This window comes from Podarcis pityusensis (assembly GCF_964106645.2).
Source record: "Podarcis pityusensis genome assembly, chromosome: 1".
NCBI classification, from domain to species: domain Eukaryota; kingdom Metazoa; phylum Chordata; class Lepidosauria; order Squamata; family Lacertidae; genus Podarcis; species Podarcis pityusensis.
The window spans coordinates 80,178,999-80,205,372 of record NC_138028.1 but is presented as its reverse complement, the minus strand read 5'-3'; the positions used below and the strand labels follow the sequence as shown (position 1 = coordinate 80,205,372).

Genomic DNA, 26,374 nt, shown 5'->3' with positions numbered 1-26,374 from the left:
CTCAGGCAGAGAAGATGTGTAGTGACACTCTCAGTCAGGGGTAGGCAACCTAAGGCCCAGGGGTCGGATATGGCCCAATCGCCTTCTCAATCCAGCCCGCAGATGGTCCGAGAATCAGCATGTTTTTACATGAGTAGAATGTGTCCTTATATTTAAAATGCATCTCTGGGTTATTTGTGATGCCTGCCTGGTGTTTTTACATGAGTAGAAGGTGTGCTTTTACTTAAAATGCATCTCTGGGTTATTTGTGGGGCATAGGAATTCGTTCTCCCCCCCCCCAAAAAAAAAATAGTCTGGCCCACCACATGGTCTGAGGGATGGTGGACTGGCCCACGGCTGAAAAAGGTTGCTGACCCCTGCTCTCAGCACTTGATGGCAGGAAATGTAAGCCAATTTTTTTGGTTGGGGTGGGGGTGAGGGACAACCTGTTAATACCCTATGAATAGTTAAGGTGAAGGAATCAAAATTTAGGAAGGGATCTTGGAATATTGTGATTCCGAACAGAAACAAGTGATGCCTCAACAGGCTTGACTGTACAAAAGGGTCGGTCTGGCTCCTGCTTGGGGTGCAGCATTTCTAGGGTCCCTTCACTCTCATGGGGGGGGGCAACCTGGGCTCCAAAGATGCTATCCAACCCCAGAGGGATCCAGCCGATTACTTGCTTGAGGAGCTGCAGCTTGCAGTGCGGATGCTTCAGACCTCTGCACAGAAGCTTCACCCCTGGATCTCGAAGCTCGTTACATTCCACCACCAGCTCTGTCAGAGTCTGTCTGACTGCGAGGGCAGAAGAGAGATCTTCACAAGAAGCAGCTGTAATATTACATCGGGCCAGCCTGTGTGAGAAAGAAAAGATGAAAGAAAAACCTCTCCCGTTGACGTTTTCCTCCACAAACAGCTTCTGCTTGCTAGAAGACCCTGAAGCCTTTATTCCTAGCCACTGTCAGGATGAAGGAGTCTTGAAGGACTCAAAGTAACATTGCAGCTGTGCAGGCACTCTGAGGAAGGATTTTGGTTTGTGTATGTGGTTCTGGTTCACTCACAAGCACACAGCCTGCTCCTATTCACACTCCTCTGTGTGGTCTCAATAGTCAATTAAAACTGACCAGACTTTGTTGTCTATTTCATGTTTCCAGGCCTGTCCTTCCAAATGCATGAGAAAGTTTATCTTTCATGTTCCTAAGAGCCAACACTCACCTCTGAGTCTTGTTCAACTATCTGACTCTACCTTCATTCCTGTGCTGCTGAATGGTGCAGAGGTACATGGGACCCACCTGGTGCAAGGGGATGGCAGCTTACACCAAGGGGGATGAACCGTTGGCTCTCTAGATGCTGCTGAACTACAACTCCCATCAGGCCCAGCAAACACGGCAAGGATGGTGGGACTTGTAGTTCAGCAAGGATAGTTCCCTCCCTTCGACATAGAGCTAGGGCCCTTCCCTGCCCCAAGGCAAGTGCAGCAGCAATCAGTTCTGCTCAGTAAACCTAGATTCCCTTCAGGTTTTCATGCAGATCACCTTGTGCCATGTGTGCTGGGTTTGTGTGTACGAATCCCACTCTGTATGTGATGCAAAGGCTCTCAGAGCAACTCTGCCTTCTTCCTATGGTCACAGTCCTGCTGCCAGACGTTTTAGGAGGGGTAGGAAATCAAGAGCAACAAGCAGGTGAAAACTGGTTGGCTCTGCCGGTCCATCCTCATTTGTGGGTGGGTGGAGAAAGAAGACAAGCATGTCAGTAAGCACAACAGATCCATGATGAGAAACCTGCAGGGAGACTACAGTGCCCATGACAAAGTGTGGCCCCCTAGAAGTGACAGAAATGGCTGAGAGATCTGCAAAGCCAGCTGGATCAGCCACAGAGAGCAAGCAGCGTCTCTGAAGGCCCTCAGGAGTGCTGGGTCATGATCCATTTCCCCTCCTCCTTACCTTCAGGTTATTCCTCTCTTCTCTCTAGATTCCTTCCTTTGCCTTTCCTCTTCTGCTATGTTTATCAAGCAACTTTGAAATATATATATATATATATATTGGGGGGGGACTATGTTCATATTCTTTCTGATATTTTAAAGTATACAGCTATTTGTTCCTGCATGCAAATATATTAACCCTCTCCCCAATATGCTGGATCAAGGATGCTATAGTTGTGCAAAAGGGAATCACCTATTTTCATTTCCCTTGAGAGCAGACATTTCTTTGTATTCTGCAATACACCAAATCATGGAACTCCACAGCACAAATCCCAGCTGCTGCTCACCTCAGTTTTTGCAGCTTGCAGCTGGGCTGCTTCAGCCCCTCACAGAGCAGCCTCACTCCAGCATCTTCCAGTCCATTATATTCTAGTGCCAGTTCTGTCAATGTCTGGCTGGTGCTGAGAATGGAGCTGAAATCCCCACAACAGGCAGGGCTGAGCTCATTTGTGTCCAGTCTGCAAGAGAAAACAAACAGATCCAACAAGTGCAAACATGGCTCACTCACTTCTACAGGCCCCTTCTATTTCACCCTCTGATATTAAGAAGATATGTTGTGAAACAACAGCCCTTCCACTCTAAATCGCAGTGATCACGTCAGTGAATTTCTTCACTTTACAGCTGATGCAGCCTATAATTGGTGGGTGATGAAAGGAAGGCTGTCTGCCTCCATAGCTGAGCTGCATGTATACCGTGATCTGTGGATGGTTCTGATGTAAAACTCAGGTTGAGACCCTTCAGCCAGGGCCTCACCTATAACATGATATTCACTGCAGCAAAGGCTGGGCACATGCTCCCATTTACTCTGTGTCCAGTTAGCTGCAACCCACGATCCATATCTATGCTGCAGCGATCCTATTAAAGGCTGTGTTTTGATGCATTTCCTCCCAAACCAGCTTCAACACGACTTGAGAAAAAGAGCCACCTGGCTGTGCTTTAAGATGGTTAAGGTGTACCTAGCCAAAGCCTCACTCTCCCTGTCCTCATCCATCACTGAGCTCTCAGCTCTGGTCCCAGAGAATTCTTTTAGGCACGTGAGAAATTATTCTGTCATGGAGGTGATAAGACCACAGCAATAAAGGAGAAAGGGTGAGGATTCCTGATATGGAGAGCTGGTTTGGACATTCAGCTCACCTCCATCTGACCTCATCACATACACGCCCTCCAAGGCACGGGTGGGGAACTGGCTCTGGCCAGGGAGCGGGATCCCATGCGGCTCCATCCCCACCCCAAAGGGTCAACCACCTGTCAGTCACCTGCTGTCAACAGAGTCCTCCTGTGCAGCCCTGATTGTTCAAACTGTACCTGCAAAGGAAGGCTTTTCCTTTGCTGCCAGAAAGTGCTAAATTCTGCCAGCGGCTAGAAATGAAGAAGCAGGAATGTGCTCCCGAGTCTCCCTTTTCAAACTGGCCAGTTCCGTGCCTGGTGTTATATATGGGATGGAGGAAACACCCATGAGCCGGATGTTCACACACGGATTTTGCAATTGCAAGAGGCTTAGAAGAGGAGTCGAAAACTCTGACACTGAATGCACACCTGAACTTCCTGGTCAATCAAACATTTCCTAATACCTTTATGCAACTGTAGCTGAACAGAAGGTCCTCAATGGAAATTACATGGAGGCCAGTCTGAAGGTCTGTTCCTACAGACTGCTGGTTTACTCTGGTTCTGCTTTGCAGGGAAGAGGAAATAATAAGTGTTTGCGATATTGTCAGATTTTCATCCCTCCCTTTCAGGAAGGCAGGGTGGGTTATCCTTTGTTTTATCAAGAAGAATAAAGGCATGAATGATCCTACAGCTCTACAGAAACCAAGAGACCAGACTATGACGTCCAGCAGGACCCCTGATCTACCCAGGGCTCCTTGAAAGTAAGCTGTCCAAGGACTTCACACGGAAGGAATTTGGCTCCCACTTACAATAAAGTTTGCAGTACGCAGTTTGGATGTCTCAGTCCTTCAGACAACAGCTTCACTCCTGCATCTCCCACTTTGTTACATTCCAGGTTCAGCTTCATCAGAGTCCGGCTGGTACTTAGAACAGGGATGAGATCCTGACAACTGGCAGCTGAGAGATTGCAGCTGTCCAACCTGCATAGTGTGTGCAAAATTGTTATTACTTTTTTGGGGGGGCAATTGCTGAGCCTCTGCTTCTTTCATACTTCAAGCTGCAACCAAGATAAGCTGCATCCCATTTGCACTGCAGTGCTCTCTCTCTCTCTCCTCCCCATGCCATATGCCAGAGTGGGTGTGGCCAAAGTAGAAATGTGGGAACAGTGAAGACTGCAGTCCTCAAGTTTGCTATCCCAAAGGCTTTCCTATCAGCTATTGTGGGCTATTTTCAATAACTGTGACCAATTAATTGCTATCAAGGTTGGGTCTGAGGGTGGCAGTTCACTTTTTTGCCATTATAGTAACACAGCAAAGTGCACACTTTTTTTAAATGGACAAATTAATTGGGGGGGGGGGAGTCTTGGGGATCCCACAAAAAAACTTTGGGGGTTGCAGCACCACAGTGGGTGATCTGCAAGACTTCTGATTTCTCTTTGTCCCCTCCCCAAAATCTGCTCTGGAAGGTTCAGAGCAGAATTTTGGGTGGTTGTGCAGTGCAAAACACGAAAGAAAAATACATGGCATGAGAAGACATCAACTCGTGCCATGATGATTCTCTTCCTAAATTTAAAAATAAAAAGTTCTGAGGCCTCAAACATTCAATCTTTTAAAAAGTAAGTGTGTGTTGGAGAGGACCACAAAACATGACCCTGGTTTAGACTACTGCAGGATGATCTGTGTGTGACTGCCCTTGAGGAACGTTCAGAAACCTTTCGTCATTCCCCGAGTTGGTGAGGCTCATTTGACAACAACGAAAAGCTGAGCCTTTAGCGTCACTGGCCCGATCCTATGGAACACCCTGCTAATAAAGATTCAGCAGGTAACTTCTGTGCCAACTTTTAAATGCCTGCGGGAAACTTTTCTATTCCACCAGGCCTATGCAGACAATTAAGAGTACATCCCCCCACAATGGACTGCTGATTTTTTTTTTTAATTTTTGCCTTTAACTTGCTATGATGTTATTGTTTGGTTTTATGTTTTATATTGTTGCAAATTACTATTATATATTTTTATGATACAGCACTATAATAACTATTTTTTAAAGCAAAATTAAAACTGCAGCTGGTGCCGTTTTGAGCTTACGATTCCACCATTCCCTGATTCACCTTGGCCCCCAGTGTTATTTTTGAGTCCATCTTAAAGTGCTGGCTAAGACCTAAAAAAATTGGATCACCTGCTTGGTAAGACCACCTGCTTATCAAAAAGCACTAGACCTGATCCACCAGCTCTGGGCTTTGGCAGTCTGACTCTGAAAGGGACAGCATGGTGCTCCTCACCCCAAGCTCTGCAGCTTGCAGTTTGGATGCTTCAACCCCTCACACAGCAGCTGAACTCCTTGATCTCCCAGTAAAAGATTCCAACCCAGTTCCAGCTCTGTCAGCTTCTGACTGGTACTGAAAACAGTGGAAAGGTCTCTGCCAGAAACAGAAGTCAGGCCACAGTCCCTCAGTCTGAAAGGTAAAAAAAGAGGTGAGTGGTTGAAAAAGCCTGAGATCGAGATGACATCACATGGCTTCTCACCCTTCTTCTAAGACTCATGAAAAAGAAGGTGTGATCCAGCACTGGAGAACCTTGTGTCCTTTTCACTCCTTGGGGAGCACAGATCACATTAGGCCCACTTGCCTAACTAGGTATAGTGATCGTTGGTTTCACTGAGGATAGTTATGATTTAATTCATTGGGGAACTTAGTAATATCCATTTTCAAACAATGGTGCCTTTAATGTTGAAAGATGCTTTGGACTAAGATAAAAGTAAGTCAGATTACAACTGATTAAAAACACACACATACAGTATATACACACATATGTGGAGTTCTGAGAAATTCAGGTTAGGATCTGTGATGGCAGCAATTATAGAATATGGCAAACAATACCCAACATTATACATCACAGTGTGTATAAAGAAGGAATACACACAGATGCAGTGTGAATCAAGATACAGAAGAGGGACCACAAGAAAGGGAGATACTGACAGCACACACCTGAGAGATAGTGGGCCCTTAAGCTTCGTGTTCTAGTTTAAAATTCTAGTTTAAAATTTTGAAATCTCTCCAAAACAGTCTTTTGTCCAAGAGGGAGAAATTGTGCTGTGGTTGTTTTTTAAAACAGAAAAACCCCTGAGTAATTTTGCACACCTGAAGACAACTGACGTTGTGCACCCTCAATGCCTTTATGTTCCGCTGGTAATGCTTAGGCAGAAGAAGCGTTTTTTCAGCTTACCCCAGTTTTTCTAGCATGCAGTTGGGATGAATCAGCCCTTCACATAGCAGCCTGGCTCCCGATTCCTTCAGAATGGCTGCCTGCAAGTCCAGTTCTACCAACTTCTGGCTTGTTGAGAGAATAGTGGAAAGATCTGCACAGCAACCGTCTGTGAGCTGGCATCCATTAAGCCTGCAAAATGGGACAGAAACAGCTCCACTGGCCAGCTCTTTCCCTGGGTATCCTTTGGATAAATCCTCATAAACATGGCTGATTCTTCTCCATCATCTCAATGATGCAGCAGATGTTGATTACGCACAGGCCACCTGAACGTGTGTAAAACATTCTGCATCCGGAGCTTTTCTTTTTTCCCTGTGTTTTTCTCCTTAGGTGGTTCAAAGCACAACAGCTTTTAATATTCCCACTAAATTAGCAAACTCTTTCTCTGGGATCCACAGAAATGCTCTGGGAAGTTGCCATAGGCAAATAGAAGGCATTTGAGAAGCATGGTAAAGACCAACAGATATGGGGAAATGGAACCCAGATGTAAATAACTGGCTTAAGAAGCAAGTGACTTCTAATTCTGTCCTGCATGGGAGGCTAAGCTGTGGCCCTTCGGATGTTGTTGGGCAGGAACTCTCATCATCCCTGACCCCTGGGGTCAGGCTTGCTGGGGCTGATGAGAGCTAAAATCCAGCAATATCCAGTGCGGCCACAGGTTCTCCTCTCCTACTGTACTGAAAACAGAGAGAGAGATGGACCTTCACATTAACAGCTACCTTGGCACTTGGGGTGTGTTGGTCCACCCAGTGGTGGAGGAAGCCACTCGGGCACCTGGGGCAGTGTGCCCAGAGGCAGGGCGAGCCACCCACAGGTGTGGGGCACACCACGGGGCCTCCAGAGTCTGCCTGCCTCCTCCCACTCAGCCACCTTACAGCTGGGGGGAGGCAGCGGGTAGATTGTTTGGGCAGCGCGGAGAGACACGTGGCTCAGGCACGCTGCAGTCCCTGCGGTGAATGCCGCCTGGCATTTTGTCACCCCCCTCAGTGGTGACACCCGGGGCGGCCCGCACCCACCTCACCCCCTTCCTCTCCCCCTGGGTCCACCTGGTCTTTCCAGCGGCCTTCTCTCCCCTCCTGCTAAGAGGAGCAACATTTTTGTTGGGTCTTGCTAGCCAAGCCAAAAAGAGTAGATGGCTGACCCCCCAAGCTTGGAGCCAGAGAATGTATGGGATCTCCATATAGTTGTGGGAATTATCTCCTCCCACCTCCAAAGTCTAAGGTGGAGAGAAAGAATGATCACTGCTCATACCCACCAGAGCACCAGAGGTCTGTGGCACACGAGAATGGAGAAGCCCGACCCTCCTGACATGTGATGACTGACTTGTGAAGGAAACTCTGAAACACTTAATTGTTAGTAAAGTTGTACCTTGGTCTAAGAACAGTCCTGTTAATGAATGATTCGGGGAACAAAGTCTGCAAAACGGGAAGTAGGTGTTCCAGCTAGTGAACTTTGCCTTGGAAGCCAAACGGAAGCAAAATGGTGTAAGGGAACCGGTGGCGGGAAGCCTCATTAGGGAAAGTGCGCCTCGGTTTAAGAACGCTTTCGATGTAAGAACGGATGAATTAAGTTCGTAAACGGAGGTACCACTGTACCTTGCTTGTCGAGCGGCTTGGCTCCCGAACAAATCAACTCCCGAACGCCGCAAACCCGGACATAAGTGTTCCTGTTTGCGAACATTTTTCAAAAGCCGAACGTCCGACTTGGCTTCCACAGCTTCCGATTGAGTGCAGGAAGTTCCTGCAGCCAATCGGAAGCTTCACCTTGGTTTTTGAACAGCTCTGGGAGTCGAACGGACTCCCGGAATGGATTAAGTTCGAGAACCAAGGTACCACTGTATTAATTTAAGCTTTCCCTAAAGGGGGGCTGGGTGCAACTCTCACAGAATCAGTGAAGGCACCCCAAAGGTCATCTGTGTAGTTCAACCTCATGTAATGCAGGAATCATAAAGCTCAACATACATCTTGCCGACAGATCTGTTTCACACTTGATTATTTGAATACTGCCAGAGAAAGGAGCTGATGATGAGATCTAATATAGAGTCCTCCGTAGCCTCCCAAAACTTTCATGACCTCAGACATTTCCACTTGCCAGTTATTCAGCAAACCTCTGGCGATGTGGGGCTGCCCTGGGACCCATTCAGGCACTGCTGTGGAGATACCTGAACCTCAATAAGACACACATTAGCTGAGTGTGTCTGATTCAATAGAGCCAAACAAGTAACAAGGCAGGGAAAACAGCTGTGACTTACTCCAGTTTCCTGATTTTGTTGTTTGGATCTTTCAGTGCTTGACAGAGAAGGTAAACTGCTGAACGCTCCTGTGTTTTCTGATCTGGCCTAAAAAGGTAGAAAAGTTCGTTATGTTCTGTTTTCTAATATAGAATGAGCATAATGGACAAAATATGCTTATTGGTTACGCTACCCTTTCTGGTTTGGGAGAGAAAAAAGCAGTTTTAGTGATTGCACTACAAACTTTAAACTGGTTTGAAAGAAGTTTAACTGTCGCTACTTCTTTCCAATAAATGTAGGAAGTTCTAGGTCTGTAAGTGTGGTGATCATTCTTCCTCAGAGAGCCCTAGGCCTTTTACGAAACTGCATTTCCCAAGGTGCTTAGGACAGTTAACTATACTGGCTGGGGCTGATGGGATTTGGAGTCCAAGAGCAGTATACCTGAAGGAGCATCTCAGTATACCTGAAGGAGTATACGTGAAGCAGCGTCTCCACCCCCATCATTCAGCCTGAGGTCCTCCTCCGAGGGCCTTCTGGTGGTTCCCTCACTGCGAGATGAGGTTACAGGGAACCAGGCAGATGTGGCGCCTGCCCTGTGGAACATCCTCCCATTAGATGTCGAGGAAATAAACAACGATCTGATTTTTAGAAGACACCTGAAGGCAGCCCTGTTTAGGGAAGTTTTTAATGTTTTATTTTGTTTTTAATGTTGTTTTGGGAGCCGCCCAGAGTGGCTGCGGAAACCCAGCCAGATGGGCAGGGATTTATTGATTGATTGATTGATTTTTATCCAGAGGACCCCAGGTACTCCCACCCCTGATCTACAGCTTAGCATAGACATAATCCAGATATAAAGGGGAGAAGAAAGAAGGATCTGCCAAAAAACAGAAAAAAGAAAGCAAAGAGCAGAAGTCTTGGTAATGCATATTATGAGAAGTAGGAAAGAAGAGGAATAAAAATCAGCTACATCAGTAATACATTTAAGAGTTTGGGTCCTACTTACTGACATGGATGACTGAGATGCCCTGGAAGTTCTTCTCCCTCAGGTTTCTTCGACAGAAACAAACTTCCGTACAGGCAAAGCGCCTCCAAGTGTAAACAGTTCTGGACACAGAAGGAGAGAACAGCTTGGTCCAGGGGAGTAAATGTCAATCTGTCCATAGTTACTTCAGTCAAATGGTCGAGAGCACATTGGGCAAATTCCTCTTCTTGGATTGCATACAAATAGTGAAACCTTTCCAGCGGGCAATAATTTGGATAATCTGACTTAATCTGTGTGTCCGTTTTAAACCAATCCAGCAAGTCACCCTCAATTGCAGGTGAAATTTGCCACCCAAATTGTTCTTTCAGGTATTCCATTATTTCTCTGTTTAATAGGCTAAAGATGAATTGAGCAAATAAGGTCAAATCTCCTGGGTCTTTGCCACATCCTTCTAGCGAGAGTTCCAGATCTTGCTTCATAGTCTCAGGATTTTTGGGCGTGTCTTCCAAAACATAGAACAAGGCCGCAAGAAACTCTTGTGCACTGAGGTGGAGGAACCTATAGAGACCTTCAGAACCAGGGTCTTTCTGAAAAAGAGCAGGAGGAAGAGAACCTAAGTGACCTGAACTTTGCTTCTGGATTTCTTCGGCCTTGAACAAGGTCTTGTTTTTCCTGATTCCATCAGCAGCCAGTGAGCAGAGCCCTCTCAGATTCCACTGCCCTGAGCTACTGCAGGGAGACTCAGTCAAACGGGAGAGATAAAGTGCATATACCGCAGTGAGTTTTTCAGACACTGGCACTAGATCTTCCTTGCCCCTGTCTAGCTGCTGTTTCATCACAGTGCAGAGGACCCAGCACAAATTGGGGACAAAGGATAGGGCAAAGAGTGCTTCATCCCCTTTAACGTAACTAAGAGCCTGTGTTGCTAATTTTTTATCTCCAAAGACCTTGAGGAAATACTCTTCTTTGCCCTCCTCAGAAAAACCCAAAAGTCTCATGCAGCGTTCAGACTGCAGGCAATTCCTGAGGCTTTCCAAAGAGGATGGCCTGGTAGTAATTAGCAGGCAGGCCTCTGGAAGAAGGGCTCTGTGAAATAATGCACTCAAGAGGACTCCCACCGGCTTCTTCTCCCTGGGATCAACGCTTGGGTTGTCTTCCTGGTGTTCGATGGAGCAAGTGAGTTCATGAAAGCCATCAATTATGAAGAGAAGCTTGACAGGGTTTTCTAGGCGTTCCATTATCTCTTCTCTCTCTCTAAGCTCAGGGTCACCGTTTAAAATCAAGTCAGCCAAGTCCGCCTGGACCTTAACGAGATTCAGTTGCCCACAACGGAGGTAGAAAAGGTAATCAAATCTCCCGGGAAAGAGTCTTCCAGCTGCCCAGTCTAGCAGGATCTTTCTGGCCAAGGTGGTTTTCCCAGTTCCAGCCCCTCCCAGGAGCACCACAGTCTGTGGTCCATCGTTGTCAACCTCAAACAAGGCCTCGGTGGGAACAGCAACCATTTGCTCTGACATGATCCCAGAATGTCTCCATGGTCTGTGCAGTATTTCAGTCTCTCGTCTATCTCCATTTGCAATAATTAGTTGCTCATATTTTTCATTGGGAGGCCCATAGACCCCGTGGCTGGCCAGCCTTCTTTCAGGGCTTTGGTATTTCTCTCTAATATGTTCTCTGTATTTCTCCCTGTAATCTAATTCAGATATTATTTGTCATTAGGCATACTTTATTAATTCTGAATGAAACTGAGCAAGCATCATTGTGGATTGCAAAAAAAAACAATTACAGTGGTGCCCCACAAGACGAATGCCTCGCAAGACGGAAAACCCGCTAGACGAAAGGGTTTTCCGTTTTCAATGCGCTTCGCAGGACGAATTTCCCTATGGGCTTGCTTCGCAAGACGAAAATGTCTTGCGAGTCTTGAGATTTTTTTTTCGCTCCCCCCCCCTTTTTCTAAGCCGCTAAGCCTTTAATAGCCTTTTAGCAGCTAATCCGCTAAGCCTTTAATAGCCGCTAAACCGCTAATAGCGCTAATCCGCTAAGCCGCTAATAGGGTTGCTTCACAAGACGAAAAAACCGCTAGACGAAGAGACTCGCGGAACGGATTAATTTCGTCTTGCGAGGCACCACTGTACGCTTTTGGTGTATTTGACAGGCTTTCTGAAATATATTTGGCAAAATGATACAAAAGCTGGGTGAGTTCACGTATTTTTTACATGGTTCCTTTCCAGAACCAGCTCCCCATGCTGGGAAATGTTAACACGTGAACTGATTCACAGAGAAAGTATTTTTGACAGAGAAAAGTTCTGTTTGAATTAAGACCTGTGACAGCGGTTTACTAGCTGCAAACCTGTGCACATTTACGTGGGACTAAGTCCCACTGAACTCAGGACTTCTAAGCAATCTGCATAGGCCGGCACTGTACGAAATCCTACTGTACAATATCCTACTTCAGACACCACCCTTGTCTTGCTCCAACACTCCTCCTTTCAGTTGTCCTTAAAAATCCACTTCCTGGAATCCAAAGAAACTTCCTTATCACATTAAGTAAGATTTTGAATCACAGCAAATGCTCCCATTTTCAGACAAATGGCAGGTTGCCTGTAAAGTCCCTCCGTCTGAAAGCAGAGATGAGCACTGCACCCCAAAGTCGAATTCGACTGGACTTAACTGTCCAGGGGTTCTTTACCTTAAATCCACCCTTTTTTTGCAACTCCAAAATTAACAAAATAACTGCAATACTGCTTACAATTTGGTTACTTCAAAACTCACCAAAGTACACCTGATTTCAATTAAGCAACCTGAACTAATCTGAACAGGATTGCAAGCAAAACGATCCTGGCTTACCTGACCGCATTGGTGGTGTCATTTATGAACATGAAAGAGAAAACGAACAAAACCAGGATACTAATTCCTCTGGAACACAAAAGGGCAATTTCTTCTCAGTCTTAAGATCCAATACAATCTCTACAGTGCAGACGGTCCTTTGTACGTCATCAGTTTCTGTTTAAGTTTAAATGCATTCAGCAACAAGGAAGTATCCCGAGGAAAAAGGTGGAGAGAAATGGATTTGTCCTCGGGTTCCGGTAATCTTACACTGAAAGTCCACCCTCTGCTGGTGGAAGTCAGTATTAGTGTGACCAGACAAGAAAAATGAGATAGCCAAAAAATCAAGGTATGTGGTTGCATGACAACCTGCAGAAGAGCCATGTAATCAGTTTTGAGAACCTTTTTGTGTAGTGGAAGAGCAGATTTTAACTTAATATTTTAACTCCGGACAGTGGAACTGGCTCCCTCAGAAGGTGGTGGCCTCTTTTTCCTTGGAAGTTTAAAAGCAGATGTTTGATGGTCAATATCCAGATACCAGTCAAGATCGATTAAATGGTGTTTATTTAAAAGGCATAGTTTGTGGAAACATGCCCTTCGCAGGCAGTGGAGAAATGTTACACTGAACACAGGAAAAAAAGCATCCACTTCATACTTCACATGGAAGCAATGCATTGACTATTCAGCCTTGTCAGATTTTCACACAGCATAGCAACAGGGCATCAGCTTTTTGCCTTATTCTCCTTGCCTTCACCAGTGCCCACTGCTTAATAAGCATGCCTCCGCTTCTACTGCCTGCCCAGCTACGTAATTTTGCCCACTCTCAAGCGTTTGGCTGCATTACCTAGAACCCTTTTCAACATACATTGGCATTCTCCATGTTCTTCAGACCGTTTTTTCCATGGCAAGGGCATGCAAGCAGATAGCTATGGGCACACTTTAAAAATAATAATAATAATAATAATAATAATAAATCCCCACCTAAGCAGTGCACACAAGCCACACAGGCTTGCATTTTTCTGATTTAGTGCAAATCTAAGAGATTAATAAATTAATTTTTTTAAAACCTACATAAGCTATGTTCGTTCCCCTGTGAGAAGCGTGGCTGAAAAAGAAATGAAAGCACTGAAGAGGTATTGGGTGGGGACGTAGCAAGGGGAATAGCAAAAAGTGACAATTGATCTCCCCACCCAAAACCTCCAAAACAATTTGTCTGCAACCCCAAGTGGAGAGGTCCCGCCCCCCCCCCAATTTTTAATCAGATTCTACCCACGTTAGGTAAACTAGAATTAAGAAGGGAGAAGTCTCAAGATGGTGTTGTTTGACGGTAACATCACGTGGACAGTGCAAGTTAAATGAGAGTGCAAACTGCAGCAAGCACACAGGAAACACTGGTGTAGACAAACCTTAAGCATCTCATTGGAAAGTATCCCAATGTTTAAATAAATGGGAGGGGACCCAACATTTCTAACTCCAGTATGTAATTTTCTATGGTCTATTCACACATAAAATCACTGATTGATGATGATGTTTGTGGTACATGGTAAGCAGCCATTGATGAACGGTTGCAGTAGTATTGTAACTACTGCACAACTGGCTACTTTTAAATAATGGTGTGTGATTCTCTCTCTCTCTCTCTCTCTCTCTATTTAGCCTACCTTTACCACTAAAGGGCTTTAAAACCACTTACGACACATAAAAACAGATAAAATCCAACACAGCATTAGAATTACCAAATAAAAATAAAAACTCACAAACAGCAAATGCAATACAGCGTTCAAATAACAATAAAGAATCAGACCGAAAAGAATACCCAAGACCAAAGGCCCAGTGAAATAAACCAGGCTTTGTAGCTGAATGAAAAGGCTGGGGGCCATAAAAACCTCCAAAGTCATTCCACAACCTGGTTGCCACCACTGTAAAGGCCCTGCGTCAAATCTTTATCAAACCTATACAGTGGTACCTCGGGTTACATACGCTTCAGGTTACAGACTCCGCTAACGCAGAAATAGTACCTTGGGTTAAGAACTTTGCTTCAGGATGAGAACAGAAATCGTGCTCCAGCGGCGTGGCAACAGCAGGAGGCCCCATTAGCTAAATTGGTGCTTCAGGTTAAGAACAGTTTCAGGTTAAGAACGGACCTCCGGAACGAATTAAGTACTTAACCTGAGGTACCACTGTACAGCTCTGATGGCAGTGAGACACAAAGAAATGTGGGTAAGTTATAGGGCAGAACGACACCTTTAGACTGCAAGGATGTTAATGGTATGGGGTTTTACAGCCCTAACAACCTTTTTTTTCCTGTATACAACCAACAAGTTGATTCTATTTGCTTCCTGGAATTTATATACTGCTTTACGGTGTCGGGGGGGGGGGGATTCCAAAACTTAAAAGTGGTTAATTTGCTCCCAGGGACAAAACTAGAATTATTGCCCCCCAAAATGCAATAATCTCATATGAACTATATAACGGGCACCCACAAGCAGCCTGCAGAAACTTACATCTCAAATTTATTTCCCCTTCAAAGTAAAGCTTGGTTGGGTTGGTGACTTTTGGCTGCCATTTCTCAACAATGATATCTTTTTGATAAAAGTATTTAATTGCCAGAATTACTGGGTGGAATTTAACCTTGTGCTCTTCCTGTTTATCCATTTGCGCAAACATTCCTGCCTGCCAGATGGAAGTCTCCCCTCCTCCCCCTCAAGACTATTCCAGTTTCTCTCCAAAAAAAAATAAACCCCAAACCAATTTCAGTGGGGTGGAGGTGCACAGAGGGCTCAAGGAAGGAGGAGTTATTGCATAATGAAATATATAATGCATATTATTGTATAATAAAATAAAAGGGGGGGAGAGAAAGCCACACTGTGCAAGTGAAAGTCTTTGTGCAGGTCTTCTGCCAACAGAACCAATTAGGTGAATCCTGCCCATAGTTTTCTTAATCTTCACTTCTTTCATCACCACTCAGGTATGCCAATACATTCTCCATTCAACCTGTAATCGAAAATCGCATTTAATTTTCCAGTATTGAGAAAGGACAAGTTCTTGGTCAAGTTCTAGTTACTCCTAGAAATAAGTTCTAGTTATTGCTAGAAATAAGGCCCCAGGTGTTTCATCCTAAAACACAAAATGCCTGGTTGTTCTGTATACAAACTAAAAACCCATCTTTTAATATTCTTTTCTATAACATTTGCGGAAGGATAGTAAGCCTGCGCAGCCTAAACAATGGTTTATTTTCCTATTTTAAGCACAAATTTGAATTGCCGCTAAAGCTTTAGGCTCCAATCCTATGTATTAGCATTTGCCAACCTGGTGCACTACTTTGGGGGGAAGGGGCCCTCTACTCGCATAATCGGACACAAATTTGCATATGACATACAACATATGCAAATCTGTGTCCTCTTTTGCTACCAAAGGGCCTGATCTACTGAAAAATGTATTGGACTGAGAAAATTGTATTGGCACTCCTGCATGTGCTCTCCTGGTATAGTGCCTTAAACCTAAAGCTGGACAGACCACCAGAAGTATTAAAACAAGGCCAGATTCTTTTAAAAATAACCCATCCTGCTGGAATATATGGCTCAGGGGTAAGAGTAACGCCTAGACCCAATCCCCTAGAGGCCACACTCTGACATGACAGATTTCCCCTACAAGAAATCCCACATTCTGGTAGAATTGCAATTTCCTTAAGTGCCCAATCATTATGAGGCACGATTTCAAAATGGCTGCCGGAAATAACTCACCATAGTCCCTGCCGTCTTCTCCTTCCATGTTGCAGTGCATTTCTGAACTGATCCTTGCCAGAGGCTCCCAGGACGTCATAGCTGACATGCAGTCTGGTCAGTGACTGGTTTGCAGTCAGGGCAGCACAGAGGTTCTCACAAGCAGCAGGTGTCTTGCCGCACCCATGCAGCCTACACAATGTAAGGACAAATCCCCAGTGACATCCTTCATTCTCACTGTCGTAGCTTCAAAATGCCTGGCACTAAATAACTGAATCAATAATCCAAGACCTGAAGCGCAGGGAGATTCTTTCACAGCAACTATCTTCCTCAGGACCAGGCAGCTGCTGTTAGGATCTCCACAACCCTCACCAGCCTCTCATCGTTTTAATGAAGGGCAACAGGAATGGTACTGGGGCATATGAGTTGTCCTGCCATTATGACAGGATTCAAAAGATCTAACCATGTATGTGATCACTTCCCTTCGCCTGCTCAGATTATCTACTGCTGGCTTAGCCAAGGGCCCCATTCCATTATGGACAACTTTCTGAGGGCCACAAACCAGTGGTGGGCAGGGCTAGATGTAAATATGGACAGAGCAATGGATGTGAATCTTACTTTTGCATATAGTGAGCTACATCCCACTGATGCCAAAGCCAGTAGTTTACTTACACACATACACACACACACACACACACACACACACACACTTCTCCATTCTCCTTCCAAGGAAGGAAGAGGTGTTTCACTGTTCAAGGACACATTCCAACTGGCAAAAGTACTCAAAGGGAGTATGGCCTGGGAAAGAGTATGGCCTGATCTGGAGAGAGTCCCAAAAGCCAAATGACTGGAGAGTCTCATTCAGTCCTTGGGACTGCGGTTGCCCAACCCTGATGTACGACTTCTCCTGAAAAACCACACATGGCAGCCTTCTCCCCATAGCAAGGATACGAGGCAAGGGGATTGGTTTTTAAACTTGCATGTGAGGCGCAAAGAGGGATCGATTGTCACAGCCACGTGGTCAAGCCATTGGGTAATACTGTCACTCTCTGCTTTGCACAGGATGTTGGGGAAGCGTTTCCCCTGGAATTTACAGAAGATCTACTTTAAATATTATCTACAATTACCTCCAAGCAGAAACTAGGTAAGGCAGGCTGTTTTATGAAGAGTGCTGGGCAGACTGACAAACTGGGGCACATGTGTGTTTGTTTTCTTAATATGACAAATCCATACACAGTAACACAACTATTTTTAAAATGCAGTTGATACTGAGTCCTCATTTTTAACAACTGTTGCAGCACCCTGACAAATGAAAACAAGCACAGATTAAAGAGAGTGTTGTGCTTCTGCAAAGGAGCTGGTGACCTACTCTAGAATCTCTAATTTACAGTCTGGGTGTTTTAGTCCCTCGCAGAGCAGCTCCACTCCCTTGTCTTCGATTTCATTCCAAGCCAGATCCAGTTCTATCAGTGTCTGGCTCTCCCTCAGGACTTCGGCAAGATCCCCGCCACAAGCTTGTGTAAAAGAGCAGTGGGACAACCTGCACGGAACAGTAACAAGAGTTATCACTGACATACAAACACACTCAATAGATATCCTGATGGCTGATCAGTTGGGCATTAGCAAAAGGTTGTCAGCAGTGATGGATTCCCAAATAGGCAGAGAAGGCACCAACCTTTTAGGGGGCCCACAACAACGGTTCAAAATAATATTGATTTCGTTTTGAAAGAAAATTCCAAAAACATGTTAGGAGATAATTTGTGAGGGAGGCCCCAAGATTTTGAATACCTAGGGGCCTCCACAGGGTTTAATCTGGCACAGGTTGCCAGGGCTAACCTAGAGAGCAGCCAAGGGGTCACACAGGCCTATCATAGAATCTCAACTAAAGAATCCATGACTTATGGCCATCCAACCTCCGCTTAAAAACCTCCAAGTAAGGAAAGCCCACCTGTGCTTCAGAGGGTTAAATAGGTAACACAAGTCCCACCTCCCGCCCCACAAGTTTGGCAATCTTTAGAACAAGTATTTCGCTTTCAAAACAAAAAGGAAACAATATTCCACTATTAGAGGTTACCGCCCACACACTTCTGCTGCGCTTTCTGCTTGTGTGGTGGCACCTCAGCAAAACCACTTCTTTCTGTTTTCCCGAGGCAGAGGACAAGAACAGGAGTCATACTCAAATTCACAGTCAAGAGCTTCTTTATTGCTTGACTGGCTGCACAAGCATTTCTGTTATTATTATTATAAACTGTTTACATTCCTTCTTTATCTCTCCAGCATGGTATAATCTCAGTCCAGTAATTAACAATCCTGATACAACAAAACTAACAGTATCAGCAGCATACATTGTCCTACTTCCAACCTTGTTGTTAGCGTGCGTGCTGTGTGTGTGTGTGTGTGTGTGTGTGTGTGCTTTCCTCGTGCAGAAATTGCAGCCTGCAACTTCCTCCCTTTGTTTGCACCTCCAGCTGACACCAATCAAACCTAGAGTGCCACTCCTACACACTAAAGAAAGTTCTGGAACCCTCTTTAAAGCTTCTAGGAACTTTTATCTGTTTCTTAAAGAATGTTTTCGTAACATCCAATTGGTTTTCCTAACATCCATTTCCTGTTGCTGGACTGCCATTTCCAGATTCTAGACTTGTGGATTTAACATAACCCATACTTGCCTGGCTTTGAGCTTTGGTCAGTTTAACATGGACCCAATTAGATCATACAAGCCACTCAGAGCGGCAATCTGTCAAGATTCTTTGTTCTACTGTATTTTTAACATTTTGTTGGAAGCCGCCCAGAATGGCTGGGGAAACCCAGCCAAATGGGAGGGGTATAAATAATAATCATTATAAATGATTATTTTTACTCACTTGGATGTATAATAGTCTCACTTGCAAATAGTGTAAAAAGAAATCAAGAATATCTATATAGATTTGCTGTTGAATGTATGACATGTGCCCCAACAGCAATGCGAGGGGCATTAATTTCCCATTAGCTTAACTCCTGATAGTCTTTGTCTGCCAATAGGTATCACCATGATCACTCCATTTTGCATGACAAAAATGCTGCATTTATTACACATTACACTGCATTGCATATTTTCACATGCTCACACAAGTACTCACCTCAAACTCTGCAGCTTGCAGTCTGGATGTTTTAGCCCTTCACATAGTAGCTTCACCCCTGAATCACCTAATGCATTCCAAGTTAAATCTAATTTTCTTAAGGTCTGGTTGGTAATGAGAGCAGAAGACAGAGCCTTGCAACAATCTGCTGTCAGACAGCAAGCAAACAACCTAAATCAAACAGAAGGAAATGGCTATGAACAGAAGAAGTAATATGACTGTTTGGTTAAAAAAAAACAAAAACAAAAAAAAAACACATTTTCCAATTATGATATAATCACTTCTGAAGTTCCCTAATGCTGAATCCTTCGAGCCAATTTACATACCAGCAGACAATGTCTGTAAACTATGATATCATTTGTTAAATACTGTCTAACTGTTTTGCAACTATTGTGCTGGAATATTAGCTCTACATTTCTGAGAATCTGCAGCAAGATTACTTTTTAAATGTGTTTGGAGATGCCCCATACATATTTCAGGGTACCGACAGCTGTTTTATTTATTAAAGGAGGTTATGATTCTCTGAATGATCAGGTAGTGGCTGCTGTTGAGATAGAGGAAGGTTCAGGGGTATCTGTTACAAGTCTTCAATCCCACTATTATTCTTTCAGCTCTTTCATAAACTAAAAAGTCCCAAATATAGCAACTCTCCTTCACAGAGTCGTTCCAGCCACTTGATTATTTTGTCCTCCTCTGCACCCGCTCCAGCTCTGCAAGATCCATTTTGAGGTATGGCAACCAGAACTATACATAGTGTTTCAAGTGTGATTGCAGCAGAAATCTGTATAAAGGAATTAAGATTCCGACAGTCATATTTTCAACCCCCTTCCTAATGATCTCCAGCACAGAATTCACCTTTTTTACAGGTGCTGCACAATGAGTCAACAAACTTCATCAAGCTATCCATCATGGCCTCAAGATCTTTTTGGTGGTAGAAAAAAAATCTAGCAAATATCTCCATGTCCTTCTCTCTGTTACACTTTTGATAACCCTTTTCTGGGCAACGTATCCCACATTACATAGAAACCTACAGGGGAAAGAACCCCTGTAGAACGGAAGTATAATTGTAGATATTCGTTTTATCATTATTGGAAGAAGCCCTTCGCACAATGCATTCCAAGAGGCAGATTTCATACTTACGACAAAACCTCAAGCTTGCAGTTTGGATGTTTCAAGCCTTCACACAGCAGCCTCACTTCTGAATCTCCCAGTTTATTATCTCGTAAATCTACTTGTTTCAGCATCTGGTTTGTGGCAAGGACAGAAAACAGATCTCCACAACTTGTGATGCTGCACTTAATCAACCTGCAAGGCGGAAACATAGCTCGTTCCAGCAGCACACACCATATATGGTAAAGATGGAAGGATGAAACATGGAGTGGCTCTGGAACAGACTCAAACTACCTGCGACAGGAAGATGTTTGGCTAATGGTGGCCACATGCATCTCCCTGATGTAGCCTGGGGAAACACATGGCATGTTGTCATGGCGTCAGTGTTCCACTGTCTCCTACATGCAGCAAGAAGTAATAATAATAATAATAATAATAATAATAATAATAATTTATTATTTATACCCCGCCCATCTGGCTGGGTTTCCCCAGCCACTCTGGGCGGCTTCCAAAAGAATATTAAAATACTGTGATACATCAAACATTAAAAGCTTCCCTAAACAGGGCTGCCTTCAGATGTCTTCTAAAAGTCTGGTACAGTGGTGCCTCGCAAGACGAAATTAATTCGTTCCGCAAGTCTCTTCGTCTTGCGAGTTTTTCGTCTTGCGATGCACGGTTTCCCATAGGAATGCATTGAAAATCAATTAATGCGTTCCTATGGAAACCGCCTTCAGACCAGGTCCGGGGACAGTCTGTCCCCCGACCTCTTCTGAAGGCTGGGGGGGGGGAACAAGGGCTTTTCTTCCCACCCCCAGCATTTTAAAAAACCCGGGACAGCGGAGGACTTCTCCGCTGTCCGGGGCGATCTTAAAATGCTGGCGGGCGGCATTTTAAAATCGCCCCGGGACAGCGGAGGACTTCTCCGCTGTCCGGGGCGATTTAAAAGCCCCTGGGAAGGCAGGCGGGGGGAACAAAGACTTTTGCCCCCCACCGGCCTTCAGAAGGTGTTCCTGCCCCGCCGCCCGGCTTCGGAGGAGCCTTCCGAAGCCGGGCGGTGGCGGGAGGTGTTCCCGGACCTGTTTTGAAGCAAGGGGCGGAGGGGAGAAGATCGCTTCTCCGCGTTGCCGCCCCTTGCTTCAAAAGGGGTCCGGGGAGAAAGGGGAAGACGCGTGCCTTCCCCTCTGTCCCCGGACCTGTTTTAAAGCAAGGGGCAGCGGGGAGAAGATTACTTCTCCCCGTTGCCTGCCCCGCAATCTCCGAGGGGCAGAGGGGAAGACGTGCGCCTTCCCCTCTGTCCCCTCTTTTGAAGCAAGGGACGGAGGGGAGAAGATCGCTTCTCCGCGTTGCCGCCCCTTGCTTCAAAAGGGGTCCGGGGAGAAAGGGGAAGACGCGTGCCTTCCCCTCTGTCCCCGGACCTGTTTTAAAGCAAGGGGCAGCGGGGAGAAGATTGCTTCTCCCCGTTGCCTGCCCCGCAATCTCCGAGGGGCAGAGGGGAAGACGCGCGCCTTCCCCTCTGTCCCCTCTTTTGAAGCAAGGGGCGGAGGGGAGAAGATCGCTTCTCCGCGTTGCCGCCCCTTGCTTCAAAAGAGGTCCGGGGACAGCGGGGAAGATGCCAGCATTTTAAAAAACCTCGGGACAGTGGGGGACTTCTCTGCTGTCCGAGGCGATTTTAAAATGCTGGCAGGCAGCAGCGAAGCCTTCGCTGCCGCCCGCCAGCATTTTAAAATCGCCCCGGACAGCGGAGAAGTCCTCCGCTGTCCCGGGGTTTTTAAAAAACCTCTCCGCCCCCCCGCCAGGCTTCGGAGGAGGTCCGAGGACAGTGGGGAAGACGCGCTGCGCTTCCCCGCTGTCCCGGAGATTTCCCTATGGGCTTTCGTCTTGCGAAGCAAGCCCATAGGGAAATTCGTTTTGCGAAGCGCCTCCAAAACGGAAAACCCTTTCGTCTAGCGGGTTTTCCGTCTTGCGAGGCGTTCGTCTTGCGGGGCACCACTGTAGTTGTTGTTCTCTTTGACATCTGGTGGGAGGGCGTTCCACAGGGAGGGCGCCACTACCGAGAAGGGCCTCTGCCTGGTTCCCTGTAACTTGGCTTCTCGCAGTGAGGGAACCGCCAGAAGGCCCTCGGTGCTGGACCTCATTGTTAAAACCGTGTTTATGGAAGACAATCTTCCTTGGCTACGAGTGATCGCCAAAAAAGAACTGGACATATTCAGACTGACACACGCAGAGAAAAGGAAAATAATCAGAACACCTTATTTGAAATCCTAGAAAAAGTTAGAAACGGCATTAACACAAATAGTACTCGCTAAAAAATGCAGCTGTTATCTTAATGATTAATACACTAACTGAAATGTAATTAGAAGTTGATAAAAAAATGAACCACAGCAATATAAGAACTGGACAAAAAACACTGATCAAGGAATGCGGGGAAACACTTTGCTTAAATTGTATAAATTTGGAATTAATTGGAACTATTTTGATATTAATTGGTATCTGTATAATTGGCAAAACTGTGGTAATATTGGCTAAATATTGAAAAATTAATACAAATTTATATTTTAAAAAAATAATCCAAGTGTGCCCACTGCCTCCCTCCCCCCCCCCAAGTTGAAAACTCCTGCATGAAGCATTCAGTTGAGTGAACTGTACCAGTCATACTTACTGTAGGTTCTCTAATTTACAAGCTGGATCCTTTAGTCCCATACACAGCAACATCATTCCTATATTCCACACTTTATTGAAACGCAGATCTAACTCTCTCAGCGTCCGGCTTGTACGCAGAACTTTGGCGAAACCCCAACAAGCAGTTCCTGAGAAAGAACAGTTGGATAACCTGCAGAGGACAGCAAAAGAAAAAACAAGAATACTCCTGGATGAGTTGTGAATAGAATTTCAAAAACAAGAACAATCAGATTGGAAGGGACCAGAAGAACCATCTAGTCCAAGCCCCTGCAATGCAGGAAACACTGAACATGATTTTTTAAAAAAAAAAAACAAGCAAAATAAGTGAAGGGTTTTGCACAATGGGTCAGAAAGGACAGTGGGGTGGCTTTCTGGTTGCCAAATTCCCAGGTCCAAATGAGGCCAGTGCGGATCTGCCATGAGAATGGCCCCTTACACCCCTTGGTGTATATTTTATTTTGTTGAGTTCTTACTCTCTCAACAGTTTACATTATTAGGGCAGCCTTAAAAACTTAACATTTGTTTCTTTGCCAACATTTCTCATTTCCCCAAACATTCTCCAAAAAGACACAAGAACAAGAGAAAGGGAAGTTTTGTAGGCAGAACAAATAAAAACTCAAATAAACACACATTTAGTTCGAAACTGGAGTAAACATTTTCTTTTTTAATGTTAAATAAGGACTAGCAGATCCAAACCATGTGAGAATAAGGAACTTAAAGTGAGCTTTATATGGGGAACAAGCTGACTACTGGCGAGGTGGTTAGGCTTTGAAAGGGTTGTCAATACAACAGTGTATGTGACTGCAAAAATCTGGTTGGTTTTCCAGGTGCACAATTATTTCATTGTTGTTCTGCTTGTTAACACTCACACGAGCTTCTGCAGCCTGCAGTTAGGATGTTTTAAACCTTCAGTAAGTTGACGGATTCCAAAATTTCCTAGTGCATTGTCTGATAAATCCAGATCTGTCAGGGTCTGCTTGGTACAGAGCACAGAGGACAGGTCCTCACAACATGCTCCTGTCAGTCCACAGCTATATAACCTACAGCGAACAGAAATACAAGTACGAAAATAAAATGTGTTTATGCATCTATCCCCATCTTTTCCTTTCCCCATTGCCATCTCCTAAGATATTCTGGTTGCCTTGGCACTGGCAAAGTGCCAGTGGAATTCCTCAGAGGGGAAAGCTGTATGTACATATGACTACATCCCACATTTCCACACCTTCCGTCACAACAACGAAAGTTGGCTAACAAAGCTGTCATGTTCCTTTCTGACCCACTCCTCCACAAATACTGTTTCATCTGCATCTCTGATGTCAAGAGTAGGGCTGGGCAGACTTCCGGGGTGGCGCCACCGGCAATGGCGGACTCCCTCTGAACTGGAGGGACTAGCTCCACGGAAAACGGGTCTTCTCCTCTACGGCGAAGCGGGGACCCACTTAAAAATCACAGGCAGATGAAGCCTGTGACCATGGGACTCGGCGGGCACCTTTAGCGCCCCCCCAACCCGCTTAGGAACCCACTAACGGGCTCCGAAGTGAAGAGGGGGAAGTGGCGCGGTGCTGTGAGTCAACTGTTATTTCCATGGAGCGAAGCCGCATAGCTGTTGCCGGAGAGCGCTGCCTTTTTCCTGGGACAATCTGGACTTTAAAATAAGCACCCGTGAGTACTTAGACTTTGAACAATTGGACATCAAATAAGGACTTGCGAGTAGGAAAGAATCGGACTTTAAAAAATTTACTTGAATTTGGTACGGAATGGGAAGGTCTAAACAGGAAGTCATCATTCCGTTCTTTTGTAAACAGAATAAAGCAAAGGCAATTTAAACTAGAGCTCAGGAAATCGCTTTTAAAAGATTGGATTTCACCATTTAAAATTGTGGAACCCCCCTTCGACAGCAGGAGAAGGGGGAGATCTTTTTGGACTGTTTCAAGTGACTTTAAAGTGAAGTAACTTTCCTCCGTCCTGATCCTGGAGCGGGCTGTCAGGACTGACGTGTGAAGTTCATTAACCAAAGACAAGTGTTTTTGACAGATGGCTAAAAGAAGAGAAACCTAGTGATTCCACTGTTCCCTTTCGCATTTTAAAGGATTATATATGGACAAAGTATCTTAAAAAAGGAAACTTTGTTGCAAGAATAAATAGAAGTCTTCCCCCTAGGGGGAGTCTGTGAAATTGTAACTATGAAACTGTAACTAACTCCAGGGAGTCGACAGCTGTTACAGATTACAACCGTGGGAACAAGTATCTGACCTTGTAGGACAATGTATTCAGAAGCCTTGTTGTATGCTCTCTATAAAACAAACGATCTACTGGAACAATTACACGAGAAGGTGAATTGGATGGCGACTTCGACTAGAAATTTTGAACAGGCAGTGGGAAACTTTGAACAGATAGTGGGAAAATATGTGGAGCCCACTCAGGATTTAAATCAGGAGTGTGTCTTGACAGAACAGGAGTTTTTGACATTAAATCAGGAGTGTGTTTTGACAGAACAGGCCCAACAGGAATATGATTTCATGGATTTGACAAATGAACTTGGAAAAAGCCATATCTGGAAAGGAAAAGTTTGGCTTGGTTTGGAAATGGGGGGCTGGATTGACCTCCCTATGCTGGGATGTTTGGACTTTTCAAATATGGCAACGGGCCGTGAGATGTTTGGGACTGTGGGGGCTCTCAATTTTGGAGGGCCTTTGAAACATGCTTTTAAATACTACATGGAATTCATTGTTGAACATGGAAAAGGGGCTGATCTGTTGAGAAGGGTTAAAAACATTGTCAAGCTGGAGTTACCTCGAGCAGGAGACAAGGGAAAATACAGTTACAAATATGAAGAAGAGCCGCGGAAGGGTCATGGAAGAGACTTGAGGGCCTCGGACATAAGGTTGCCAGGTTAATGGGCTAGATTGACGGGAATAAGGACTGACAAAACCCGGAACCAGGAGGAAGGGACGCTGGATGAAGATTGGACCTGTTTATACCTCTTTTTTTAACCATTAGAACTGTTTTATAAAATTGATGAATGATAGAAGAATGTTGGAATGAAATTACTTGGCTTTAGCAAAGATGTTTAAAGAATTATGAAAGAATGTTATGATTATGAGAAGTTGGTAAGGATAAGATTTAAGTTTTAAGTTTTAAGGTTTATTCTATTATAGAAAGATAAGGTCAAGGATTTGCTGGGATAATTAATAACTAGGATACAAAGAAAGGGAGGAGGAGGAGGTCTAAGAAAGAAGGTAATGACAGTTAAGGATTTGAAAATAATGAATTTGTTTTTAAATGTTTTAAAAGTTTTTTGATTTTTGCATTCTTTTTTTCTGTCATTTTTTCTCATTTGGAATTTTTTTGTATATGGTGGGAAGGGGTTGGTTTTTTCTTTTCT

At 44.8% G+C, this 26,374-nt stretch overlaps 1 protein-coding gene and 1 long non-coding RNA gene across 2 annotated transcripts in view; one reads left to right on the top strand and one right to left on the bottom strand.

The window, feature by feature from the left end:
* Positions 1 to 26,374, bottom strand: part of LOC308463503 (uncharacterized protein) — a 40,047-nt gene that overhangs the window by 4,402 nt on the left and 9,271 nt on the right. Inside the window, exons 9-20 of the mRNA XM_080981937.1 lie at positions 23,859 to 24,029; positions 22,970 to 23,140; positions 19,201 to 19,371; positions 17,451 to 17,621; positions 12,384 to 12,406; positions 9,561 to 11,229; positions 8,579 to 8,665; positions 6,289 to 6,459; positions 5,346 to 5,519; positions 3,877 to 4,047; positions 2,248 to 2,418; positions 663 to 833 (exon numbers count right to left, since the gene is read on the bottom strand). Of these exons, the coding sequence (XP_080838063.1) occupies positions 663 to 833; positions 2,248 to 2,418; positions 3,877 to 4,047; positions 5,346 to 5,519; positions 6,289 to 6,459; positions 8,579 to 8,665; positions 9,561 to 11,229; positions 12,384 to 12,406; positions 17,451 to 17,621; positions 19,201 to 19,371; positions 22,970 to 23,140; positions 23,859 to 24,029 (3,321 nt within the window). The remainder of the gene's footprint in view (positions 1 to 662; positions 834 to 2,247; positions 2,419 to 3,876; positions 4,048 to 5,345; positions 5,520 to 6,288; positions 6,460 to 8,578; positions 8,666 to 9,560; positions 11,230 to 12,383; positions 12,407 to 17,450; positions 17,622 to 19,200; positions 19,372 to 22,969; positions 23,141 to 23,858; positions 24,030 to 26,374) is intronic.
* On the top strand, positions 20,746 to 22,258 carry LOC308479851. The gene is made up of 3 exons (XR_013987850.1): positions 20,746 to 21,164; positions 21,257 to 21,335; positions 22,107 to 22,258. It is a non-coding gene; the product is annotated as an uncharacterized lncRNA (long non-coding RNA).